This window comes from Mixophyes fleayi, chromosome 1 (assembly GCF_038048845.1).
Source record: "Mixophyes fleayi isolate aMixFle1 chromosome 1, aMixFle1.hap1, whole genome shotgun sequence".
Classification (NCBI taxonomy): domain Eukaryota; kingdom Metazoa; phylum Chordata; class Amphibia; order Anura; family Limnodynastidae; genus Mixophyes; species Mixophyes fleayi.
The window spans coordinates 407,107,006-407,131,988 of NC_134402.1; the positions used below are offsets into that span (position 1 = coordinate 407,107,006).

Genomic DNA, 24,983 nt, shown 5'->3' on the forward strand with positions numbered 1-24,983 from the left:
TATAAAAAAACAAATAAAAAAAAATTCATTTTAAATTCTTTGCCTGAATGGGGATGTTTAAAGGTATTTCCTATTTACATATACCGACATGTTATGCAGTTTGGACACTTAAAGCAACCTGTGCGTACTTTTGTAAATCTATCAATAATTTCAATAAATCCTTTTATATAGCGCTAGTATACTCCACAGCACTTTATATATGGAATTAAACAGAGTAATAAAGCAACACTGCTAAGTAACAAACAAATTAAGTAGTAAGACGGCCCTACTCGCAAATTTACAATCCATAGGAAAATAGGAGATTGATCCATGAGGTTAAGTGCCACACATTGCATATTGGTCCTGTAAGAATGCAGTGGGAAAATTGTTTAGTGGGGCTTTATGACTCTGTAACACAGCAATCTTTGTTTCGGGGTCAGAAGGTTGTTTGAGTATAGATAAACAATAAATATAAGTTTGTGTGAACTGTGTAGAAAAGTGGTAATCAGGTAAAATAGCCTAAAGAGGTAAAGAATGTGGCTTGGAAATTTGCTTGCCTAAAGAGGGGAGATTTCACGGAACACTTGAAGGCTAAAGTCATGTTGCACAAAGGAAGAATTCCACAAAGTGAGTGTACCCCAAAAAATGTCTTGTAACCGGGAATGGGAGGAACCGCCCTCATGTATAGGGGGAGCATTTAAAACTAGTGAAAATAAAAAAGGTAGTATTGCCTTTTGAAACCATTTACATTATTGCTTTCATATTCCAAACTGAACTAGAAAAATTAAAAATGAGAACTAGGGGACTGATTCATTAAGGATCTTAACTTAAGAAACTTCTTATTTCAGTCTCCTGGACAAAACCATGTTACAATGCAAGGGGTGCAAATTAGTATTATGTTTTGCACATAAGTTAAATACTGACTGTTTTTTCATGTAGCACACAAATATCAACTTTAAATTTCAGTGTACAAATAAGCTATCAAGGCCAAGTGGAGCCATGATGATGCAATTTGCATAACCTTGGCCTCGCAGGTGGGGTGGGGCGTGGTGACGTATTTGGTAGAAAAAGTGAATAAAGTTGCTGCGGATTTACTTATATAGACCCGAGCAGGGCACCTGCCTGGATGTAAAGATTTTTTTCCGTTCTTCAGAGAAACATAAGGGTGACTGTCAGGGCCAAGTACTGAACTGGATGAACTTATAGTTTTTCAATGTCAATAATGATGTAACTATACATAGCGATGCACTTAGGCTGTTATCTATAGCTCTGTAATGGAATAGAGCTGCTACAAAAGGACAGTGACTTTTCATGTGTGTGATGAGAGGTACAAATACTCCAGAGTGTAATTATATTTGTTATATTTGCTAAACTTAATATATAAGTTTGTCTATATATTCAAAATCGCTCTTCTAATAACACACAGATCTTAACCTAACACTTTTTCTACCCTACCATTTTTGTTGCATTTTGTAGTGCAACAGCTCTTAACTGGGAGTCCATGAGTTTGAGGCAGAGGGTCTGTAAGACAGACTGCCCATCTGTAGGTGAATATTGTTCTTTGGCAATTGCATAAGCTAATTTACTGTCTACGTGTCTGCCAGTGTCGAAGTCAGATAATTATATATAGTCATTTCAATTAATATCAAACAACTTGATATGTCATCGTCTTAAAATTATGTGTATAGCACGGTACGGTGTAGAGGAGGTTATTCAGCTACAACACGTGGCAAACATTGTTGGTTTTACATTTACACACACACCCACGAACATGCACATTTGTAATTAGTACACATTAGTAGTAGTTGCAACAAATAGTGAATTAGGTAGAAAGTAGCAGAGTTTATGGTTAAATATTATAAGGTTATATACATGTTAGTGAGATCTAAGGTTCAGGTCACAGGAAACATATCATGTCTGGCATCATTCTAATCCCCTATTTATTCACAGACGTGCGGTTTAATCGCCGAACTGATTGCACCTTGCGTATGCTAGATATGAATTGTAGGGAATAAATGGTTAAGAATGATATTGTCTGTGTAATGCAAATAGACCAGTTTAAACAGGTTCCTGGCGGGATGATTAGGAATGCATCTCCAAGAGAGCTAACCTCCACCTTTGGATGTGATCTTTTGAACTGGCCTGCATTGCAATGGACCCTCCTGAAGCCTGAACCTATGGAAGCAAGCTAACTCATCTGTATTGTTTTCACTGCACCACTAACTGTATATAAGCAGGTGTCCTGGGACCAGTATTCAGTCTCTTTGACCACAGACTTCTGGATTGAATGCTGTATACTGGATCCAGGGCGCCTGCTAAGTAACGGCTGTACTATATTGTTATTCTGCTACTTTTGGCTATTAAATCACATTGTACTTTGGAACCACATTACGGCAATCGTTATTGGATAGCAACTAAATGTGCATAACACCAGTCAGCGTCAAAACTCCACTGCATCACATGCAGTGTACGGTGGTAGAAAACCTCTGCGATTTGGATGGGCAGAAAAGAATGCAGTAGGAGAGTGCAATCACAAGGAAAAAGGAGCTGGGCAATGCATGGGTGGGGGAAAGAGGGCTGGGAATTGCACAGGGGAAAATAAAGAGAGTTTAGGTCAATAATTGGTGTGTGTAAGAACACTGAGCCCAGTCCAAATCTGGACAAAGGCTGCACACATCCAAACAAGGTGCATGGACACACCACATTGGGTCATGGTCAAGCCTAACCCTCTCCCCATACCGCCAAACTTCCTGCCAGGTGCAAACAAGCGGGACAGTCCCCTCATTTGTGGCCAGTTGGGCAATGGTGATGTTATAAAGAGAGCAATGTACAATTGGCCTGGTAACTGCTTTGAATGCATATTTGTTAAAGATGGTGAACTACAAAAATAATAATGCATTAGACTTTTGAAATAAAATGTTTCACATTTGATTATTATAACATAATACAAACAAGTGGCATTGCCCCTTGCTTTGAATAAATCCTAGTCACTGAAGGCTACTGACCTGGAGGATAAAAGCTTGTTTGGCTTTTTCCAAAATAGTATGCAGTATCTACTATATCAACAATATAACTAATGAAAACCCCTATGTAATGATATGGCATGATCCAAATAAACCAGTTATACAGGCTTGTAATTGGGTCATTTGAACGTATACAATCTTCCCTACATGTTTACTGTAACGATTATTTGAGATGCTGACGTGAAAAACTTATGTGAGTTTATTTGAAATGGTATTTCCTATGTGTGCTAGTGATGCTGTGAACTGCTGTCTCCCCACAGTTCATGGCCTGTTTGCACAGCCCGGCTGCCTGGTCTCCATCACTCCCAGCTCTCTACTGTCATTGGTTCCCTGACAGTGAGGAGAGATCGCGCGTTCCCTTCCTTGTCTTACATAGATGCTCGTTACCAAGACAACAACAATGACGAGCTCACCTGGTTGAAGCGCCTATTGGCTGAAGGATCAGGCCACTGGCAGACTCTCACAACCAGGCCCCGCCCCCTTCCCAGGCTGTCAATTGGCTGATCAGGTGACGTTCGCGTTCACTCGCTTTGCGGCGGCGGACGGGAGAGGTGATCCCACATCGGTGCCACGAACTGCCGAGCCGCCATCACCACCGCTCAGCCAGTCAGGATAGATCCACCTGCCTGAAGGTGAGTGTGTGCTCTGCGCGGCTGTAACATCCGCTTCATTCATTTTAATCAGGCATTGTGCTAGACGCCCCGGGCAGAGGCGATAGAAGGGTCCTTAGCTGGGTTACTGTCTTCCTGTCGATAAGAGATGATGTAATGGTGGAGTAAGTCGTGGACAGGAGGTGACCCCTATCCGCTGCTAATTCCCGGCTGACCCATGCGGCTGCTGTCGCCTTGACTTCGGCAAAGGTCGTCAAATCGGCAAGTAACCCCTCCAGCCAGGAGCTGGGGCTCAGGGTGCCTCAGAGACAGCTTACACGTAGCTGAGATGACACAGTGCTATGTCCCCACTATACACACCTACATACACCATAACAGGGCTATGTCTCCACTATACACCTACATACACCATAACAGGGCTATGTCCCCACTATACACCCCTACATACACCATAACAGGGCTATGTCCCCACTATACACCCCTACATACACCATAACAGGGCTATGTCCCCACTATACACCCCTACATACACCATAACAGGGCTATGTCCCCACTATACACCCCTACATACACCATAACAGGGCTATGTCCCCACTATACACCCCTACATACACCATAACAGGGCTATGTCCCCACTATACACACCTACATACACCATAACAGGGCTATGTCCCCACTATACACACCTACATACACCATAACAGGGCTATGTCCCCACTATACACACCTACATACACCATAACAGGGCTATGTCCCCACTATACACACCTACATACACCATAACAGGGCTATGTCCCCACTATACACCCCCTACATACACCATAACAGGGCTATGTCCCCACTATACACCCCCTACATACACCATAACAGGGCTATGTCCCCACTATACACCCCCTACATACACCATAACAGGGCTATGTCCCCACTATACACCCCCTACATACACCATAACAGGGCTATGTCCCCACTATACACCCCCTACATACACCATAACAGGGCTATGTCCCCACTATACACCCCCAACATACACCATAACAGGGCTATGTCCCCACTATACACCCCCAACATACACCATAACAGGGCTATGTCCCCACTATACACCCCCTACATACACCATAACAGGGCTATGTCCCCACTATACACCCCCTACATACACCATAACAGGGCTATGTCCCCACTATACACCCCCTACATACACCATAACAGGGCTATGTCCTCACTATACACCCCTACATACACCATAACAGGGCTATGTCCTCACTATACACCCCTACATACACCATAACAGGGCTATGTCCCCACTATACACACATACATACACCATAAAACAGGCTCAGTCTTTATTTTCCAGGAACCTTTCACAATAGGGATTATCAGCTGCTTATGTTTTGCACTCATTTTGCCATTTTTTGCTGAAACTAAAATTATATATCATCATCATCAACATTTATTTATATAGCGCCAGCAAATTCCGTATCGCTTTACAATTGGGAACAAACATTAATAAGACAATACTGGGTAATAGATACAGACAGAGAGGTAAGAGAACCCTGCTCGAAAGCTTACAATCTATAGGACAATGGGAGTTAGAAACACAAGGGCATGTGCTACATCATATTACACAATGGACAAGCCAGACTGCAAAGGTAAAAGTACTGAGTGTGCTGTGTATGTTGCAATGTTGGTCAGAAGGTTGTTGTCTTGTGTTAGCAGTGTAGAGGATGGTAATAGGGTAATCTAGGGATATTAAGATGATGGTTGAGGAATATCATAACCTTGTCTGAAGAGGTGGGTTTTCAGTGAACGCTTGAAGGTTTGAAGACTAGAGGGAAGTCTTACTGTGCGTGGGAGGGAATTCCACAAAGTAGGTGCAGCCCGGAAAAAATCCTGTAACCGAGAATGGGAGGATGTGGTAAGAGTGGAGGAGAGACGTAGATCTTGTGCAGATCGGAGGTGTCGAGTAGGGAGATATTTCGAGACAAGTGAGGAAATGTATGTCAGTGCAATTTTGTTGAAGGCATTGTATGTTAGTAGAATAATTTTATATTGGATTCGTTGAAATACAGGCAGCCAATGTAGAGACTGACAGAGTGGCTCAGCAGAGGAATAACGGTTTGTAAGGAAAATCAGTCTAGCCGCTGTGTGCAAAATAGATTGTAGGGGTTCAAGTTTGACTTTGGGAAGACCAGTAAGGAGGGAATTGCAATAGTCGATGCGGGAGATGATGAGTGCATGAATTAATGTTTTTGCGGTGTCTTGTGTCAGATATGTGCGTATTCTGGAAATGTTCTTTAGGTGTATGTAACATGATTTAGATATAGAGTTGATGTGGGGAATAAATGACAGTTGTGCATCAAGGATTACACCTAGGCAACTAGCTTGCGGGGTGGTATTTATGGTCATGTTATTGACAGAAATAGAAATGTCAGGCAGGAAGCTTCTGTTTTTGGGTGGGAATATTATTAATTCAGTTTTTGAAAGTTTGAGTTGGCGAGAAGACATCCAAGATGAAATGGCAGAAAGACAGTCAGTAACGCGAGACAACATAGATGGTGAAAGATCAGGAGAGGATAGATTAATTTGTGTATCATCTGCATAGAGATGATACTGAAATCCAAAGGAGCTTATTTGTTTTCCAAGAGAAGTGGTGTAGATAGAGAATTGCAGAGGACCTAGGACTGAGCCTTGCGGTACTCCAACTGATAAAGGAAGCGGAGCAGAGGTGGATCCAGAGAAATTAACACTGAAAGAGCGATTAGATAGGTAGGATGAGAACCAGGATAGGACAGTGCCTTCAAGACCTAGGGATTGTAGCGTTTGTATGAGGAGAGTGGTCAACAGTGTCAAATGCAGCAGAGAGATCCAGGAGAATTAGAAGAGAGTAATGGTTATTATTTATTATTTATATCGATCTGTTTTTGTTTCACTGCATTATTTCTGGCAAGTGTCTTGAGTTTTCATCAAAATGTATATACATCTGTATATGCCCTGGCATCTGCCTTCATTTTGTTAGAGATAAGCAACACAGCTCTGGTGATTTCTAGTCACTCAGTTTCATAAGGACTAAATTACACCAATGATTTACAACAGATTGTTTCCAATGCGATCAGTGTTCTCCCCAGGAAATTTGGCCAGACGGATGGCATTAAGAAGCACCCGGGTGGGGGCAGTTGTAATACTTTGCAATATTAATGAAAAATGTTGGAGGTTATTGCCCACACCTGCCAGGACTGGTGGTCAGTGGTCTAAGGCACTCTGCTTGCTGTAGTGCTCACATAGTGCCTGTTCTACTAGGAGAAACAATGGTTTATTTTATCATAATAGAACTCTGTTGGGCTCTCAAGAGCCGTGTGACAAGTATAAATAGCCGGTTGTAGCACCCAGGAAATAGGTGCTGGGGAGAACATTGTGGGCGATCTGCTTTGAAGATTTTTAATCAATGAGTAGCATGTCCATCACCTCTTAATCATGTAGTGTAGCAATTTAATTGTCTGGTGAGCTTGAAACAAGTATTCTTGACCATCGACTATATTGTGGCGAGTGATTAATTGATCATTTATTCACTGTATTGGGTGTTTCAGGGAAGGAAATGTTGCATGTTGATCTGAGCAATAAGGGGCATATTCAAATAGCTTTCGGATTCGAAAAGTGCGCGTTCTTGCGGGTATTACGGTACCGCATTAACGCGGATTTTCGTTCGCAACCCTATGGGCTGCGAATGAAAATCCACGTTATTGCGGTAACGTGTATTACGTTTCGCGGCTGTTCCGGCGCGTTACCGCGAATCCGAAAGCTAATTGAATATGCCCCTAAGATTTTAAAGATTCTGAAGCAAAAAAAAAAAAGTTATGAATCTCATGACATATAATTGTAGAGCCTAAAAATCCTCTTTGTAGTTAGGCCAAACAGTGCTCATTATGTAACTCACTGCTTTCTATAAGCCCTGCTACACAAGCAATTTTTTATCGCTCTTGTAGCGGAAAGATCTCATTCAGTTGCACTATGCTGCATTTTTACTTCTTGAATAAATCTCCATAGAGATAAGTGATTCATTGCTCATTCAGGTGATGTTGGTGATGATGAACTGGGAATGCTAATTGAAATAAATAAAACTGGAGGCTGATTGATTTCTTTATTTCCCTTAAGGGCAATTTTATTTCATGAGATCAATCAAGTAAATCATAATACCGGTGTATATATTTACTGTGATACCATTTTCCACAAATTCTCAGCTTTTTAACTGACAAGTTCTATTCAGTATTGACCATCAAAATGAATGAAATTAAAGAAATTGTAATTTTTCAAACCAACTACTTATGGCTTATTAGGCATACTTTGTACATCACTACTTGAATGCAGGTTATTAATAGATGTGATGAGTAATGTTCTGTTTAGTCATTGCTGTTTGTGAGCGAGTAGGGGGGATTTCTTTAATATTGTTTAGTTATATAACTTATAAAGTGTTGGTCTTGTGGATACTTATTTGGTGGAGGGTTGTATTATTGTATTGTGTTTTGGCATCCTATGTATGCATCTAGTTTGTTCTTTCTGGCCAAAGCTTGGTAATCTTCTTAATTCTTATTTTTCTGAACAATGTTACTTATTTGTAAGTGTATTGCTTCAATATATTGCTTTTTTAATGTATATTAGCCTTTAAAATGCATGTAAATTATCATTTTTTTTGTATATACACACTGCATTTATAGTTATATGAACAATTGAATACAGTAATTTAAGTACTTGGTTTGTTTGTTTATTAATATCCTTAGGTCCTGTCTAAATGATCATACATTAAATATTATCTACCAATGAAGTTACATTGTTAAATAAAAAAAAAACATATTGTATCAAAATGCAATAATCCCTCTTTATTAAACCTTCTTAAAGCACAAACCATAAGTGGCATTATATCAATGGTCAGTTAATGTACTTTTATTAAGGCAATACACTTGATATGTGAAGGCGGCATAAAGAGGAATAATTTTCCTGTAATTACTGTGTTTTATTACCATTTAATTTGTATTTGGCTGTGAGGATATGGCCAGCTAGCTTTCTTGATATATTTTTTTATTTATTGTTTTGTTCTTGGTCGAGAACTTTTTCTCATGTCCAAAATTAACGTTGTATATGGCAAACCTATATATCTCCCATAAAACAGAGATAGGACTTCAGCAAGCAATGCCTAGACATGGCCACCACACTTGGAGTAGGGTGCCTTTTTCAGTACAGCCTTTGAGTCACTTGGAGTAAGAAGTACTTTGATAAATTCTAGCTATCTTAGAAAAAGTGTTAAAATGGCAACAATACCATATCTTGAATGCCTTCTCCTTCATTGTTACACATACATATATGGAGGTCCTGCCTATATCTCTACATATGCCTAACCAGGTCCTATCAGTCAGACCGAGATGGATATTAGGCTGGGTACACACTACAGGGCTTTCACCCAATCATCGGGCCAATCACACGATAAACAACCGTTTGGCCCAATATCACATTGTGTACGTTCCAAGAATTAATGATTATTGCTCCATTGTATCGTTTGATTTTTAAACCAGACTAAGGGCTAGATTTACTAAGGTGCGGGTTTGAAAAAGTGGAGATGTTGCCTATAGCAACCAATCAGATTCTAGCTTTCATTTATTTAGTACCTTCTACAAAATGACAGCTAGAATCTGATTGGTTGCTATAGGCAACATCCCCACTTTTTCAAACCCGCAGCTTAGTAAATCTAGCCCTAAATCTTGTTCAACGGTGAAACAATGTAATTCCAATTCTAAAGTGTGTATGCACTAACGACCAGCAGTAAACCTTATGGAGTGTGCAGAGCCACAATCTTTTTAGCTGAGGGTTATGACAGATCTGATGGTAAATCGTGTAAAGCATCAATAGTTTTGTACACGGGAATCGGCATGCTGATTGGAACTTTCAGTCATTTGTAAAATCATTAACAATGTCATCTCCACTTTTTCAAACCCGCAGCTTGATAAATATACTCTTAAATGTATGTTAATGAGCTATCTACTCTAAGTGTCCTGTTTTCTCTGAAAAAGTATCTGATTTGCAGGTAATGATAATGCCACATCTTGGGTTTTGCATAACCTACCAGAAAGTGCAAAAAGGGTAAATGTTCTCAAGTATCATAAAGTTGTTCACACAGTTTGTTGGCAGTCTAAGGGGAGAAACCAATAAGGAGGGAAAGTATGTGTTATTTACAACATATGGATAATAAAGGAATTAGTCTTGAAAGTGATGTGAAGAAGTACGCTTAAATTTTAACTTTGAGTCCAGCAGGTCTGTTTGGATGTCTGTAGTGTATTATGGTAGTTACCTGGATGTCTGGGTCGAGTAGATTTTTTTGTTTTTTTACAGACATTTAAGGTTGTAGGATTGTTCTCACGGTAGTTCATGGCATCAGAACCCTGGACTGCACTTTAATCTGTCAATCTGATCAACTCAACTAATACTGTTTCAAACTATCATTGTAATAATGATAACCCTTCTAATTGACCCTATTGGTCTCACTTATTTTAAATCTTTTGTTGCATTTTCATATTGCATCTCCCTACAGAAATGATCTAGTACAGGCCTGAACTAATCCAAGCAGTGAAATGACCACCGTACATAAATATTTTTTCCAGCTTCTCTTGTTTCTTGCAGATATCAGTTTGTTGCACTCCTTTCTCTAGCAGGTTTGCTCTTAGGTTGTCCAAAAATGTATTATTCAGCCATGGTTTCACTTTCTGTTAAATACAGGTTTTATTTTTTGCTGTCTCTGTATACACTGTTTTATGTTTCATTTTGGAAGTGTACTGTTACTAACTGGGATCAGGCTTCTTCTCACAAGTTTCTTGTTATATGAGCTAAGGACATTTGGGAAACTCCAGATACTTATAAAATCCCCCCACTCCACTCTGCGAATGTGTTCTCATCTGTTGCTTTAAATAATAGTGTTAGTGTAACAAACGATTGAAAGGCAGCAAAGATGTTGGTTATTGGAGCTGGACTTTCCATGACTGGGAGTTTCCAGCTGATCTTGTGGATTAAGTATGTGGTCCTTTTTTGAATATTTATGCGTTGTAGATCCCTTATGCATTGCGGAGTTATTGGTATTGAGGCTGCCAAGATAACTTGCCAGATTGATGTAATCCAACACGTTTGTGACAGGTGAAGTTAGGCAAACTGTTCATAAACTGAAATGCATGCTAATCTGTGTGCAAACGGTAATGTGTAGTCAAATGTGTGTATCAACTTGTGTAACAACTCCTTTAAAGACCGCTATCATCTCCAAACTCAAAAAAACATGAATGACTGCTGTATTACAGCAAAGAAATAATTTTTCCTTAATGTGGCCATTGTTTTAATATCTTTAAAAGAAGATTTTAACCAGATTTTGGTGAAAAACTGTAAATGTATGTGCACAGCATAACTTACATTACTGCTCAAACCTAGGCAGCTTGTTGGTGTCAGGTTAGTATTATAAAGCCGGTTATGCTGAGACTACGGAATATTTAACCAAATTTTGTTTAATTTATTTCCTTGTAATATATTAAATTGATTAATTTGAAACAAAATATTTTGCTGTAATAAAGCTGCTTTTAGTTCCATTATACTAAGTGCAGCATTTACAGTGAATAACCTTGTCCTTGAACTTCATGCAGACTGAAGTCAAGGACTGTCCTCGATAAAAGAAAGATAATGATTTGATAAAAACTTGGTGTGCATAGGGTAACGGTGATTATAACCTTTTACATAAAGACCATTTGAAGAGTACATGGTCATATGGATTGTGGTGTGACTTTAACCAATTTAACCCTGGTAATCATTAAGGTGGATGTTATGAATTATTGCGTTACTTAGATGAGCTAGTCAGGAAGGCTACGCAGTGCAATGCAGCTTTGATTGTAACCTTACATCCCTGAAATGTCCTGGGTGAGCCAATGTGCTCTACAACTGAATGACCGTATTCAAGGGCAGAGCCGGCTTTACTAAATACTGATTAAGACACAAACATAAGCCACCTTTTGATTAAGTCATAAAACGGCAGTCATTTCTGTAGTTAAAGATAATCAATATCCATATTTCTCATGTTTCATGGTTGACTATACGAACTGCAGTATTTGGGGGGGGGGGGGGAACTAGGTAATAAAATACTGTATAAAAATAATGTTCATTAAGACCTCAGATGACATTATGTTACTATATACTTTTTTTAAAATATGCATCTCCTGTTTGTTTGGAGCACATATTTGTTGAAGGAATTAAATTATTAATTTTCTGCTCTGTTCCCAGGTCATCACAAACTGTAAATATGTTGTCCCGACTGTTCCGCATGCATGGCCAATTTGTGGCTTCTCATCCATGGGAGGTCATCGTGGGGACGGTGACCATCACCATCTGCATGATGTCCATGAACATGTTCACAGGGAATGATAAGATTTGTGGCTGGAACTATGAGTGCCCCAAGTTTGAAGAAGTAAGTTATGTGCTAGAGAACAAGTAGTTGCCATGTGTTTCTGTAGAGCTTGTTGATTTACATAGCTTTTACTTGCTAAAATGTGTAAATTATTATATATTTTTTTAAATTTTGTGTGGGTTTTTTATTTTTATTATTAGTTTTAAGCATTTTGGAGGACTGATAATCAGACTGAGCATTTGCATGAACAGCTATAGTAATAGGTTATAAAATGGATTAACCAAAATATTGTGGTGGGAGCTTAATAATAAACCAATGTTATTAAATGTATGGGATTGTATTTTTTTTATTGTTTTTTAATAGAATAAAGGCAGGTTTTATTTTTTTATCTTGCACCGTTTGAATTTCGGCTGCACATCTAGTAGCAGATCATTAATAATATATGTGACAAGTAAGTATGGTGAACCTGACAGGATGATCGAGGATGTACATATGGGGAAAGTTAGAGAATATCACAACAGTGCATCATAATTTGAATAGAAGTTATGTATGTAGGAGAGTTTATGGTGAAACTCTAGTTATAGAACAGTTATCATTCTTGCTAATTAAGAAAGGAGCTTTGGATTTTCAGTGCGTCTCAATGTAAACTATTTACTTAATCACCGTTTCTCTCATGTTCCAGGATGTGCTAAGCAGTGACATCATAATCTTAACCATCACACGGTGCATTGCCATTCTCTACATCTATTTCCAGTTCCAAAACCTCAGACAGCTTGGATCTAAATACATTTTAGGTAACATATTTTTATTATTTATTATTAATCTGTTGCCTAGTGGCTGGACCAATTCATAATAATGTAGTGACATCCTAGTTCTTAGTGTATTGATATGAATACTGGTGCAGGTCATGCAATGGCTGCCTTAACAGGGTGTAGGTTACAGCAACACTAATGTGTTTTGTTTTGTTTTTTTACATTGTTCTGCCCCAGTGTTTGCAGTACATTAGTTTCACTTATTTGTATTTTAGGTATTGCTGGGCTATTTACCATCTTCTCGAGCTTTGTCTTCAGCACTGTGGTTATTCACTTTCTAGATAAAGAATTGACAGGTTTGAAGTAAGTGCATAGTACCTCAGCTCAGCCATTTGTTTTTGCATCTAGTTGGCACATCTGGAAATGTAACTAATTTACTTTTTCTTTTTATGTTTTCCAGTGAGGCTCTTCCATTTTTCTTACTACTAATAGACCTCTCCAAAGCTAGTGCATTAGCCAAGTTTGCCCTTAGTTCCAACTCGCAGGTAATCACGTTCAGCAGTTTTTTTTAGTTGCATTATATTTTAACCCCATTTCTATCTCTTCCCTAAGATAACACACTTCTCTTTCAGGATGAAGTTCGAGACAATATTGCTCGTGGCATGGCCATTCTGGGGCCTACCTTCACACTTGATGCTCTTGTTGAATGTCTAGTGATTGGAGTGGGCACAATGTCAGGTCAGTAATACCAGTTTTGCTTTCCACACAACAGCTGTCAACTTAAACAATTTTATTTTAAACGGTTTCACATTCCAGCAGGTTTTCATAGTTTTTCTTCATTACTGTTATTTACTATGAAACTTTTTTTTGCATATCATTTTATGTTTGTTCTACCATTAGGGGACACTGACACCATGGGGTGTACTCCTGCTGCGAGTTAGAATTTAGAGGTAATCGTGTCTATACCAGGCATGACAACTCCTAAATTCTAACTTCCAGAAAGAGTGTTTCATTGGCCCAATGTGCTGTGATAGTCATATGTATTTTACAGAAAAAAAATAATAAAATCACTTTTCTGCGCTACGGTTTCCCAAAACACTACTAATAGAGTGTATCTTATAAGCGTAAAAAACAAAAAATTAAAACTTATATCAACTGATCGTATGATGTTCAAGTCTTGTCAAGCGATTATGAAGTTTTTCTGATGACAATCAAACCATGTGGAAAGAAAATAATAATAGTGTAATACTGTTTAACTCGACAAAGTATACTCCTACATCAATAATAGGATAAATGGATGAAAAAAAATTATTCTCCAATTCTAATGCTTTGTAGCCATAAAGTCGATACAGTTAAATAAATGTTCCACCATAAATAGTAGATAAATTCCAAGTAATTAATTGATGTGTAGTGTGGGATCCCCCACAGTTCAATCTACTTACACCGTAGATTCTTTAAAATTGGCACTTCTAGGTAGACATAAGCTTTCCGCTCCTCCCTGATTCTTCAAGACCTCTCGGTAGATGTAAAAAACAGAGAGGTATATCCTTTAGGTAATAGTAAAAACATTTATTAAATAAAAACATAAGTGTTCCTACCGCGGAGTAAGTGGTAGTCAGTATATCACATGTAAGCCATTCCGACAGATAATTCGTACACAGATAGTTCTAATCAGAAGATCAGTTACGTCCTGATGTTTAGCTGCAGAGAACTTGCAAGCTGGACGATCGCTGAAGTCTGGATCTGGACGGCTTCTATCTTAGCAGGCAAACACGGTGGAAACACAATTGAATTCACCGACTAGTTTCGATCCTGTTCTTTGGATCTTTTTAGGCACAACTTGAATACATGAACAATGATGGTTCATTAGATCCTATGGAATTCATGACCCTCACTTGAATGGATGATGGTGCAAGAAAATGCTTAATTTGCTTTTGAACAAAGATGATGCAATGTACCGTTGGTGTATGAAAACCAATGGTGTTGCCTATTACTTGTCTACCTTGTGTTTAACCAAATCAATCAATGCCTAGCATGATTAACTATGCATGTCCTGTGAGGGGTGTGTGTAGAAATAAGGAACAAGTGCTCTCCCAGAATCAACTTTAATAGAATGAACAGGACACCATGAAGGCGGGGAACTGAGTCATTATATCTGTTTTTATTGAAAGTGCTGTATAATTATTTGTGCATCATTTATATAGTAATAGGCTCAGCAGTATTTATTTAAAGCTGCATTACCAACTAATTCATAAAGATCTTTTACCCACTTTTAAATGTTTGCAGAGTGGAGGTTGGAGTTGGAGGACCAATCTGAAGCTACAATCTCTGATTACATCTTCTGATTGGAGCTCCCGCTCGCACAACCCCAATTTCTAGCCGTGGCTGTATGACAAACCACGGAGCCCCAGGAAGACTAGCTGCACAGAGCAGCCTTCGGGGCTCAAGTGAAAGGGAGTGCGCCTTTAAGCCTTCTGCACTTCTCTTTACATTCCTTGAACAATGAAGCTATACAATTGCACATTGTATTGGTATTGTTCTATTGTGTGTACATCTGTAATTTTGTATGTATAGCAAATATGCCATGATTCTTCTTATACAGGTGTGCGCCAGCTGGAAATAATGTGCTGTTTTGGATGCATGTCCGTCCTAGCAAACTATTTTGCCTTCATGACATTCTTCCCAGCCTGTGTGTCCTTGGTCCTGGAGGTGAGTGTCAAGAGTCAAACAGCCCCTCAAATACAAAACTTAGTTAAACTTGTCCCTTTTGGAATTTTGTAAACTTATTGTTGTTTTTTATTTTATAATATGGTATCAAATAGTTTTTTTTTGTTTGTTTGTTTTTTTAAGTAAAAACAAAGAGAAATTATTGCATAACGGTAATATCCTGTATCTATATGTTAATGTTAAACTTGTGTATAAGGAATAATGCAGGGCCCACAGTAAATTACTGCAGATGTAGAAGTGATTGGGGCTCCATGATCTTTATATGGTCACTGATCTTCTCTGTGACTTCTAATAGCCCTATTAACAGTGAGGAATATATATATATATATATATATATATATATATATATCTATCTATCTATCTCTTGCATTATAGTAATAGATTATTATAATGTTTTATTACAGTATTGAAGACGGGTTGATTTAGCAAAATGCCATTTTGCTTTAAAACCCTGATATTTTTGCTTTTCCTATATATAATAGGGTTCGGTGTTCTCCCCAGCTCCTATTTTCTTGGCTGTTTTTACTTGCCACCCGGCTCCTGGAGCCCAACAGAGTATAATGGAATAAACCATTGTTTCTCCTGGTATAACAGGCACTATGTGAACACTACAGCCAGCAGTGTGTGTTAGACCACTGACCACCAGTCTGACCAGTCCTGGCCGGTGTGCGCAATAACCTCCAACATTTTTCAATATTACTGCGAAGGATTACACTGCCCCATCCGGCTGCTTCTTAATGCTAACTGGCTGGCAAAATTTTCTGGGGAGAACACTGGTTTTATTATTTGTTTGTTTTAGGATTAACCTATAACAAATAATGAGTGGTTGTACTGGGCGAAGCAGCAGAGCACCAGGTGTCAGTCTGGTGAATTGGAGCATACGTATATATATATATATATATATATTATCAATATTTTATTTCCTATCCCACAGCTTTCCAGGGAGAGTCGAGAGGGCCGTCCCATCTGGCAGCTGAGCCAGTTTGCAAATGTATTGGAGGAGGAGGAAGATAACAAACCAAATCCTGTCACACAGAGAGTGAAAATGATTATGGTGAGTCTTATTCACTGGGCTGGAAATGTCTTGTAATGACTTCAATATATAAACATACATCTTTTACTTGCTTATAGAAACCATGTTTCTTTATACCACTATGCAAGTATTTTTAAGCGTTTATCTCTACTGAACATGAGTGTAATGACTGGTGTTATGGTCTTTTACACTCGTTCATTTTATTCTTTATGTCCAACATCTAATCTTCGCCATTGTATGTTGCACCCCTGTTTGTCCAGATGCCAGAGAAATACGATTTGCATGCAATCTGTCCAAACATATCGGGCAGAACAAGTTGTGTGAGCACAGCTCTCCTGATTTCTAGGTTAGCTATGGACTTCACTAATGTAAAGACAAAGCCATTTCCCAGCCTCCAATATCAATCCCAAAAGATTGGATTCTGACCCAGCAGGAATGGTCCTCTCACTGTGACACAATTTGCCAACTAAATCTGCACAGGACTAGCTTTAGGTTGGCGTTAAATTTGTTTTTGTTTTTTTTTTAGTGCAGATGATGTATTAAAACATCCCTCAATTTTTTTTTCAGTCCCTAGGTTTGGTCCTGGTTCATGCTCATAGCCGATGGATAAGTGAACCCTCTCCTCAGAACATTACTTCTATTCCAGACCAGAAGGTTTCTATTGGCCTGGATGATACCATACCGAAGAGAATTGAGCCCAAGATGCCTCTTTGGCAGTTCTATCTTTCTAGGTAATGAGAATATTTTATTTATTTTTATGCAATCAATTGATAAGTCAGATGCATAAACACTCAGTGCAATCATAAAATGTAATGCATGATAGCTGATGCTCAAGTTGGAAGACCAGGTCTCTAACATGGACATCTTTATTCCATAGAATGGTCACCATGGATATCGAGCAGGTCATAACACTGGGCCTCGCTTTTCTTTTGGCTGTCAAGTACATATTCTTTGAGCAAACTGAGACAGAGTCTACACTCTCCCTGAAGAACCCCATTACATCTCCAGTCACTGTGCAGAAGAAGAAGCAAGTCGACAGTTGTTGCAGAAAGGAATCTGTGGTAGAAAAAGCAACCAAAGGTTGTAAAGTGGAAGATGTCTCGTCAAAGGAGGAAAAAGGTACAAACCTGACCTATTAATATTTTTAGTTGTTGTTTGTGGTGTAGTCTAATTTACTGTTTGGGGATTTTCTTTTTTTTTTTTTTAAATAATGTAAAATACTTTTATGTTAGAATTATGATAGCTGAATTGTGTGTCCATATATTTAGAAGCAGTTATAAAGCCATTGCCTCTGGAGAGTGCATCCAAGCCCAACTTTGTGTTGGGAGATTCCCCATCTTCGACATCCTCAAGTGAAGGGGAAAAGGGAACCAAGTTTGATATACCGGAGGATCCCCGGCCCATTGATGAATGTGTTCGTATTCTCCGGAATCCAGATGTAAGAATGTGGTGATATTTGTTCATTAGTTTTACAATTGTTTGCCAACCTGGCATTTGTCAGGGTGACTGATGTGCTTGAGAGCAACATTGGGCTCGTCTGGGTTCCCAAACCCCCCCCTTCCTGCTACTACGTACTGCAGTATCCACCAACACTCTATCTAGTGACACAGATTCAGTACATGGATGTGCTGCTCCACTAAAGTGGATGCGGCCAGACTTGAAACAGAACGTGACCAGGCAAAATGAGCAAATCCTGCCTATACAAGTTGGTGTATAGGTAATGACTATATCCGCTTTCCATGTAGATTATAAGCACATGTTTTAAAAGGAATTTAATTTCTTATTGAAGTCCTTTAATCTTTGTAGCAAGGTCAGCTGTGTATTTGCTGACTTTGAAGAGAAACTCTAACATGAGTTTCTCTGCTGTTCCTTTCCAGAAAGGGGCTCTGTACCTGAGTGATGCCGAGGTGATCAGGTTGGTGAATGCGAAGCACATCCCATCCTACAAGCTGGAGTCCATGATGGAGTCACCTGAGAGAGGAGTTGCTATTCGCAGGCAAATGATAGCTGAGAAACTGCCTCAGTCAACAGCCCTTCAGAACCTGCCTTACAAAAACTACGACTATTCCCTGGTAAGTCATTAAATAGAGCAGAGACCATTTTGTTAAAAACTACAATGCATAGTAGTGTATTTTTCCACGTAAACTTTGTAGAGATCCGTATATACTGCAGCTTGCAGTAACGTGTCTGTAACGTTAGTTGCCATAAAAGCTTAATTTCATTGGATGTCACTAGTGAGGTGCTCAGTAATGTATTGTACCTGCATTGTTCTTCTTTTCCAGGTAATGGGTGCATGCTGTGAGAATGTAATTGGGTACGTGCCCATCCCTGTTGGTGTAGCAGGACCTCTCATCTTGAATAACAAAGAGTTTCAGGTTCCTATGGCAACAACAGAGGGGTGCCTTGTGGCTAGCACTAACCGCGGCTGCAGAGCCATAATGGTGAGTTTTACTCTGGAAATGTTTTTTATCATTTCTAATGGAATATTTCACATATTTGTATCTTGTGAGCAGATGGTATAGATCTGGCTTTATTATTAAATAATCATTTGTAATCCTTTACTACTTGCTTCATTACATTGAGCTATTGATGGGATTCTGATGTTTGTGCTATGTAATATAATTAATCTCGCAGGTTTATCTAAAGTCTCTGCTAATGCACCTGTATTCCCTTTGCACAGCTGCTGTGCTTATCTTTATGAGCCATTAAGTAGTGCTGAGCCTATGTCTTTGTTTCAGCTGGGCGGAGGAGCTCACAGCCGTATACTTGCTGATGGGATGACTCGTGGACCAGTTGTCCGGTTACCAACTGCTTGTGAGGCAGCCGAGGTGAAGAGCTGGATAGACAGTGCTGAGGGCTTTAAAGCCATAAAAGATGTCTTTGATAGCACAAGCAGGTAAGTGTGTTAGATACTTGACCAGTGGGGACTTTCCTGGTGTGTGAATATTTTTAATGTATACAATGATAAGTAATGCGATTGTTTATGAATAATCTTTCTCAGAAAAATGCTGACTCAATTTACATGCTATCTTGTAACATTTAATACAATAAGGGAGAGAAGCTGCGGTGTGTGCTATAAATATGTTAAGAGTTAACCACAGCTTATGTTTATTCATTAATTGGCATCAGATATTTTTTTTCTTAATTCGGACACATTGGTCCCTTTCCTTAGCTGTTTGCTAAGGTTCAGAAAATGTATATTACAACCGATAAACTAATATTATACCACTAAACCTAAATACACTTTGCTTAAGAGGTACTTTAACATTTTATTTTGAATATGATTATTTCAGCAATTATGAAAAGTAAATATATATCTAAGTCTTGGTGCATTTGGCTGATAATAGAGGACAATAGTTTGCACTCCGCTGTATAGCAAATATAAATAAGATTTTTAAGTTCATTAAAAGTCTCAAAACAAAAAAAAAATTGTACACTTTGCTTAGATCAGTTCCCAAACTGTGCGACACTGCGATCTCACAGCAAATATTATGGAGACCCTAAGGGTACCACGAACTGAAAGTTTGGGATCCACTGGCCTAGATAATGAGCAACAGGCTTTCTGTTCAATTTGATCACATAACTTTGGTGCAGTCAAAAGGTGACCATACATACGGGACAATAGTCCTCTTCCAACCACATTCGCCAACTTTCCAAATAGGGATTCTATCAATTTGCAGTGTGTGTGACTTATTTGGACTTTTTTTTTTTTTTTTTTCCCTTTTTAAATCTAATGCAACTTGCATTTTAGGATTGTTTGTCTTTTCATTCCAGTTTATAGATTGTAGAATGTGACTTTATTGGCTGTTTTTTTCATTAAGTTGATACAGTGATATTCATGCTATTGCTTGACTATGAATCCTTTCTACTGCTTATGTGGTTTCTTTGACATCCTGTCTATTAGATTTGCTCGACTTGGGCGACTTCAGGCCAGTGTAGCCGGACGAAATCTTTATATTCGCTTCCAAGCCAAAACTGGAGATGCTATGGGAATGAACATGATATCAAAGGTGAGTTTAATGGGACATTAGATTTATATTTATTGCATGCTGACTAAAACAACTATAGTGATATAGATATGTTCCTCTCAATGGATCCAGAGGAACAAAAAAGGAAGTACAAAATTCCTGGTTTTTTTTGAATATTTGGGAAAAAATTAATAGAGATTTATATCTCTATCTCGTGGACATTTAAAGTGCCAAACTTTTTTTCTTGGCCATTTTATACCCGTTTGTCAGTGTTCCCCATAGGATGTAAGAACTAATAGGACTTTTGTGAAGCAGAGTGTAGGTGTGGGATCTATTATCTGGACTCTTCTGGAAAACTGTTCTTTTCTTGGCGCACTGCACTTGCCTCCTCTCAGTAAGTTATGTAGTAGGGCTCCTCACAGTGACTGTAGAAAGAAGCACATGTGATCATATCTTCAGGTTTATTATCACCAACCAGCAGCAATTATATACATGTATAAGTTTCTGGGTAAGAGCACCATACCTGTATGTTTTATGAAAATAGGGGTTCATACAGGAGCTTTCAGCTTTACAATCGTACAATTGCGAGCTTCTGAAAATGTGAAACTGTATTGTCTCTTGATTTGTTTGTGCATTAAACCGTTTAATCTGATTCTTGCTCTAGGGAACTGAAAAGGCTCTTTCTAGATTACAAGAAGAATTCCCTGAGCTTCAGGTCATAGCTGTAAGTGGCAACTTTTGTACAGATAAGAAACCGGCTGCAATCAACTGGGTGGAGGGAAGAGGAAAATCTGTGGTGTGTGAAGCTATCATTCCAGCAAACGTCGTACGAGAAGTAAGAAGTGGCGGTTTACTGTCTTTGTTTTGTTGTAAAAGCACAAGTGTGTGGAGGTGAAGTTGAGATGGTCAATGAAACAGTTTTTGTTTTACTCCACTGTCCATTCTGCAATATGTGTGTCTCACCTAATCCCCACTCACTCCAATGGAAAAAGTGTGATTGTCTGTTTTCATACAGTTATTGTTAAAATGGTTCAGTCAAATGCATTAAACCGTTGTCTCTACAGGTGCTGAAAACATCGACAGCTGCGTTAGTGGAGGTCAATATAAGCAAGAATTTGATTGGCTCGGCAATGGCTGGCAGTATTGGAGGATACAATGCACATGCAGCTAATGTTGTGACTGCAGTTTACATTGCTTGTGGACAGGTGAGATGATGCATGTTCTATAATATGTTAAATGTGTGCTTTAATTGTGTGAAATATCAGAAATTTATATCTTACAATATCCTTTTATTTAATTTTGCAGGATGCAGCTCAAAATGTAGGAAGCTCCAACTGTATCACACTGATGGAATCTACAGGTCCCACAAATGAGGATTTGTACATCAGCTGCACAATGCCTTCTATAGAGATTGGCACTGTGGGAGGGGGAACCAACCTGGCCCCTCAGCAGGCCTGCCTAAAGGTGTGTAATATCCTTTGACTTTCTTTGGTAAAACAGATCATTGCTAAACTGATTAATGACAATATACCTACTGTCCAGGGACCAGTGATAATGGGGCATCATTTATGTCTGGTTCTTACTGAATTGATGGACTGCATTTGAATATTGGTTCAGGTCACAAAATGTATGTGTCCATTGTGTGTAAGTGATGGTCGTACTGCAGTAGTAAAACGTAAAAATGAATTGCATACATTCCATTTCATACTGATTTTATTTTAAAATCTAAATTAATTTTTAGTGATTGAAATTTTATAAAGTTTTCTCCCATCCCCCTCCTCTGTGCCATTAGGGTCCATGATTCTGCCAGGTTACCACAACGGGAGGACCCAGTGTGTGTTAGGCCCTAAGCTGAGGCCTATGTTGGCTCTTCCCCCTGATTTATTGACTTCAGTCCTGAACTGGCACAGTGACAAAAAATCTTTGGGTGGAATCAGCCTTCATTTTATTTTTTATTTTTTTTCTCCAGATGCTGGGTGTTCAGGGAGCAAGCACAGAATATCCTGGTAAAAACGCGTGCCAGCTTGCACAGATAGTCTGCGGCACAGTAATGGCAGGGGAGCTTTCCCTCATGGCGGCCTTGGCAGCTGGGCATCTAGTCAAGAGCCACATGGTCCACAACAGGTAAATACAACGAAGATTCGGTTATTCCCTTGTAGACAGAATTCCCTTATTGACAGGATTGGCCACATTTCATACTGACCATAAACCATCGTCCTATCTCAGTGGGTGACTGCTGTCGTGGTGCGCTCATAACTTTTATACAGCTTGTTGCCATTTGCTATATTTTACTCGATATTCATTATGTTTTGGTAAAGGTACAAAGCCTAAACAAATTGCAGGAAGCTGGAAAAGAAAGAAATGTCAGATCTCCACCCCTGTAATTCTGCTGGTTTGTGTCCAGGTCTAGTTGGTCTTTCAAACAACCTAGGCACCCTCTAACATGCTGCAGACTCAGCCAGTACAGATATATCTGCGCACCTCTAATATGTAAACATTTGTTTTTTCCAGGTCAAAAATTAATCTTCAAGACCTGCCAGGCACATGCACAAAGAAATCCGCCTAAACCTGTAAGAAATGGAATTTTTCTTGGGAATCCTATAAGGACCATAACAGAAATATAAAGGAAAGATCTGAATATTTTACGGAAACTGTCCGCTAAAGCGATGGTGCTTTGTCAGCAGTGGGAAACAATGTTATGCAGGCAACTGAAGAGGAAAAATTACACCAGCTGTAAACTGTGTCAAACAATAGCCTGTACCAAGGCTGGACAAATCCCAAGAGCCTGCTGACTAATGTACCTAACTCTTGGGAGTCCTTTCTAGAGCTGTCAACTATTTAAAGATCCTAGGTTTTACTGACAGGCCTCTGATTCCATGTTCTCGTCCACCCCTAGACTATGTGCCTGATGTCCAGTGTATAAATTCTTTATGGGTCCAGTAATTGCCAGTAATTGCTACCAGCTTTGCTGTTGAGGCAAAAGCCACATTAACTGAGAATTTGGAATATATATATATATTTTGAAAGATGCCATTCACAAACTGTTTATTAATGTTAAAGCTACTTTGCAGTTCTGTTTAAAGATTTTATTTTATTTAATCATGTTAGAAATTGTAATATATCTGTTTAAAAAAAATGTATTGAAATATTATTTTTAGCGTAATACTCCAGTTATGAGAGAGATTGATTAAATGTGTTGGCCCATAAGAGAAAAAACAATTTTTAGACAAATTACTCCCAGAGACCTGCAATATATTCTGATTGAAATAGATGGGCAACCTCTGGCTTGCCAGCTATTGTGGAACTATATGTCCCAGCATGCCTCACTAGCCTTTGGCTCGCAAGGTTTGCTACAACTTGCATACAACAAATTGAGAACCTTGCATTACAAGATACTGCAAGGGATAAGGCTGCCATTCTGCTTAGCTTGTTTTAATCCACCAAACAAGCATGACCATCCCTGAAAGTATTTCCCAGCAATGAGACTGAATTATCAATTTATTTTAATTAGTTTTGGATAGTATAGATTTTCTTCCAATGTTCTGATTATTTATATATATATATTAGTGTTACCGTCCCATCCTTTACATTGTAATTCCTCCTATTTTTGTTGAAATGGTTACTGCAGGTGCCAGTGGGATTCTAGAAAAACATCCAACAATGTAAGGAAGGCAGTCAGTGTGGGGTTTTCTGGAGGGTCTATCACTACCTCATCCAGAATAGTTGTGATTATAGCCCAGAGGTGACATGACTGCCCCAATCGCACTTCCCATGTGTGGAGCACAAGCTCCAGAATTCCATACACTTTTATACAGATGTTTGTTTCTACATTTTGTAATTTTTATAATTTTATTTTCCCTTTTTGTACCACATTGCTTGGCATTGATCAGCGGCATGTAGTGGGTGCAGAGGTGTACAGGTAACTGCAGCAGGTGGTGGGTGGTACCGTGTCAGTTTTACAATGGTAAAGAGTTGACATTGATGAATAAAGCATCTGTTTCCGTTTATTTTTATTCTAAATGTGGTATTTATTGGAATAAGAACTGAAAGGTCACAAATTTGTATATAATTTAAACCATAAGCTATCTTTAAATTACTGGAATAAATGTACATATTTTTCTAAATTTGCTGTTTGATTTGGTACCTGTCTTATTTTGAAAAAACATCCCATAGAAGTTATTAAATGAGAAATGTGTTGAGTACCTTGTACACGTAAACAAAGGGACGGGTGAGGTCGTTTTTAAAATGGTTGTATTCTGTTTATAGATCAATCAAACAAAGGACAAAAATATGATTTGTGTTCTTCAATGCACTGGCTTTAGGGCATGCTTCTCATATCGTGGAAAACCTCTAATACAACTGAAAGGTTTTATTATTCCTCCTTCCCTCCTCTCTGAATATTCGTTTTGGATGACAAGGATCTTAGGGCAAATATCCACCAACATTGTTCCTTCAATGCAGAATACAGTGTATG

The 24,983-nt window shown here is 38.8% G+C and overlaps 2 protein-coding genes across 5 annotated transcripts in view; one reads left to right on the forward strand and one right to left on the reverse strand.

The window, feature by feature from the left end:
* ANKRD31 (ankyrin repeat domain 31) overlaps window positions 1-3,494 on the reverse strand; it is a 230,634-nt gene extending 227,140 nt beyond the window's left edge. For all 3 annotated transcript variants that reach the window (XM_075181929.1, XM_075181902.1, XM_075181937.1), the window contains exon 1: window positions 2,985-3,494. In XM_075181929.1, coding sequence (XP_075038030.1) covers window positions 2,985-3,084 — 100 coding nt within the window. In that variant the 5' untranslated portion in view covers window positions 3,085-3,494. The remainder of the gene's footprint in view (window positions 1-2,984) is intronic.
* Window positions 3,495-3,514: 20 nt separating this feature from the next.
* HMGCR (3-hydroxy-3-methylglutaryl-CoA reductase) lies at window positions 3,515-24,633 on the forward strand. Of its 2 annotated transcripts, none has more exons than XM_075181952.1 (20): window positions 3,515-3,634; window positions 11,906-12,089; window positions 12,712-12,823; window positions 13,057-13,144; window positions 13,242-13,326; window positions 13,414-13,519; window positions 15,384-15,490; window positions 16,443-16,562; window positions 17,109-17,272; window positions 17,419-17,660; window positions 17,810-17,979; window positions 18,419-18,613; window positions 18,824-18,982; window positions 19,280-19,437; window positions 20,446-20,551; window positions 21,174-21,344; window positions 21,574-21,714; window positions 21,815-21,973; window positions 22,479-22,633; window positions 23,021-24,633. In XM_075181952.1, the coding sequence occupies exons 2-20, from the start codon at window positions 11,925-11,927 to the stop codon at window positions 23,073-23,075; spliced, it is 2,658 nt and encodes an 885-aa protein (XP_075038053.1). In that variant the 5' UTR covers window positions 3,515-3,634; window positions 11,906-11,924; the 3' UTR covers window positions 23,076-24,633. The 2 variants fall into 2 exon arrangements, with proteins under 2 accessions (XP_075038053.1, XP_075038064.1); XM_075181963.1 differs by lacking the exon at window positions 3,515-3,634 and adding an exon at window positions 3,753-3,874.
* The last annotated feature ends 350 nt before the right edge of the window (window positions 24,634-24,983 follow it).

What these genes read in the sequence shown, in the direction of transcription:
- HMGCR (XM_075181952.1), top strand. Translation starts at nt 11,925, where the DNA reads ATGTTGTCCCGACTGTTCCGCATGCATGGCCAATTTGTGGCTTCTCAT. An exon ending in CTCGTCAAAGGAGGAAAAAG is followed by an intron (nt 17,661 to 17,809) that starts GTACAAACCTGA and finishes CCATATATTTAG; the next exon opens with AAGCAGTTATAAAGCCATTG. An exon ending in GAATGAACATGATATCAAAG is followed by an intron (nt 20,552 to 21,173) that starts GTGAGTTTAATG and finishes TTCTTGCTCTAG; the next exon opens with GGAACTGAAAAGGCTCTTTC.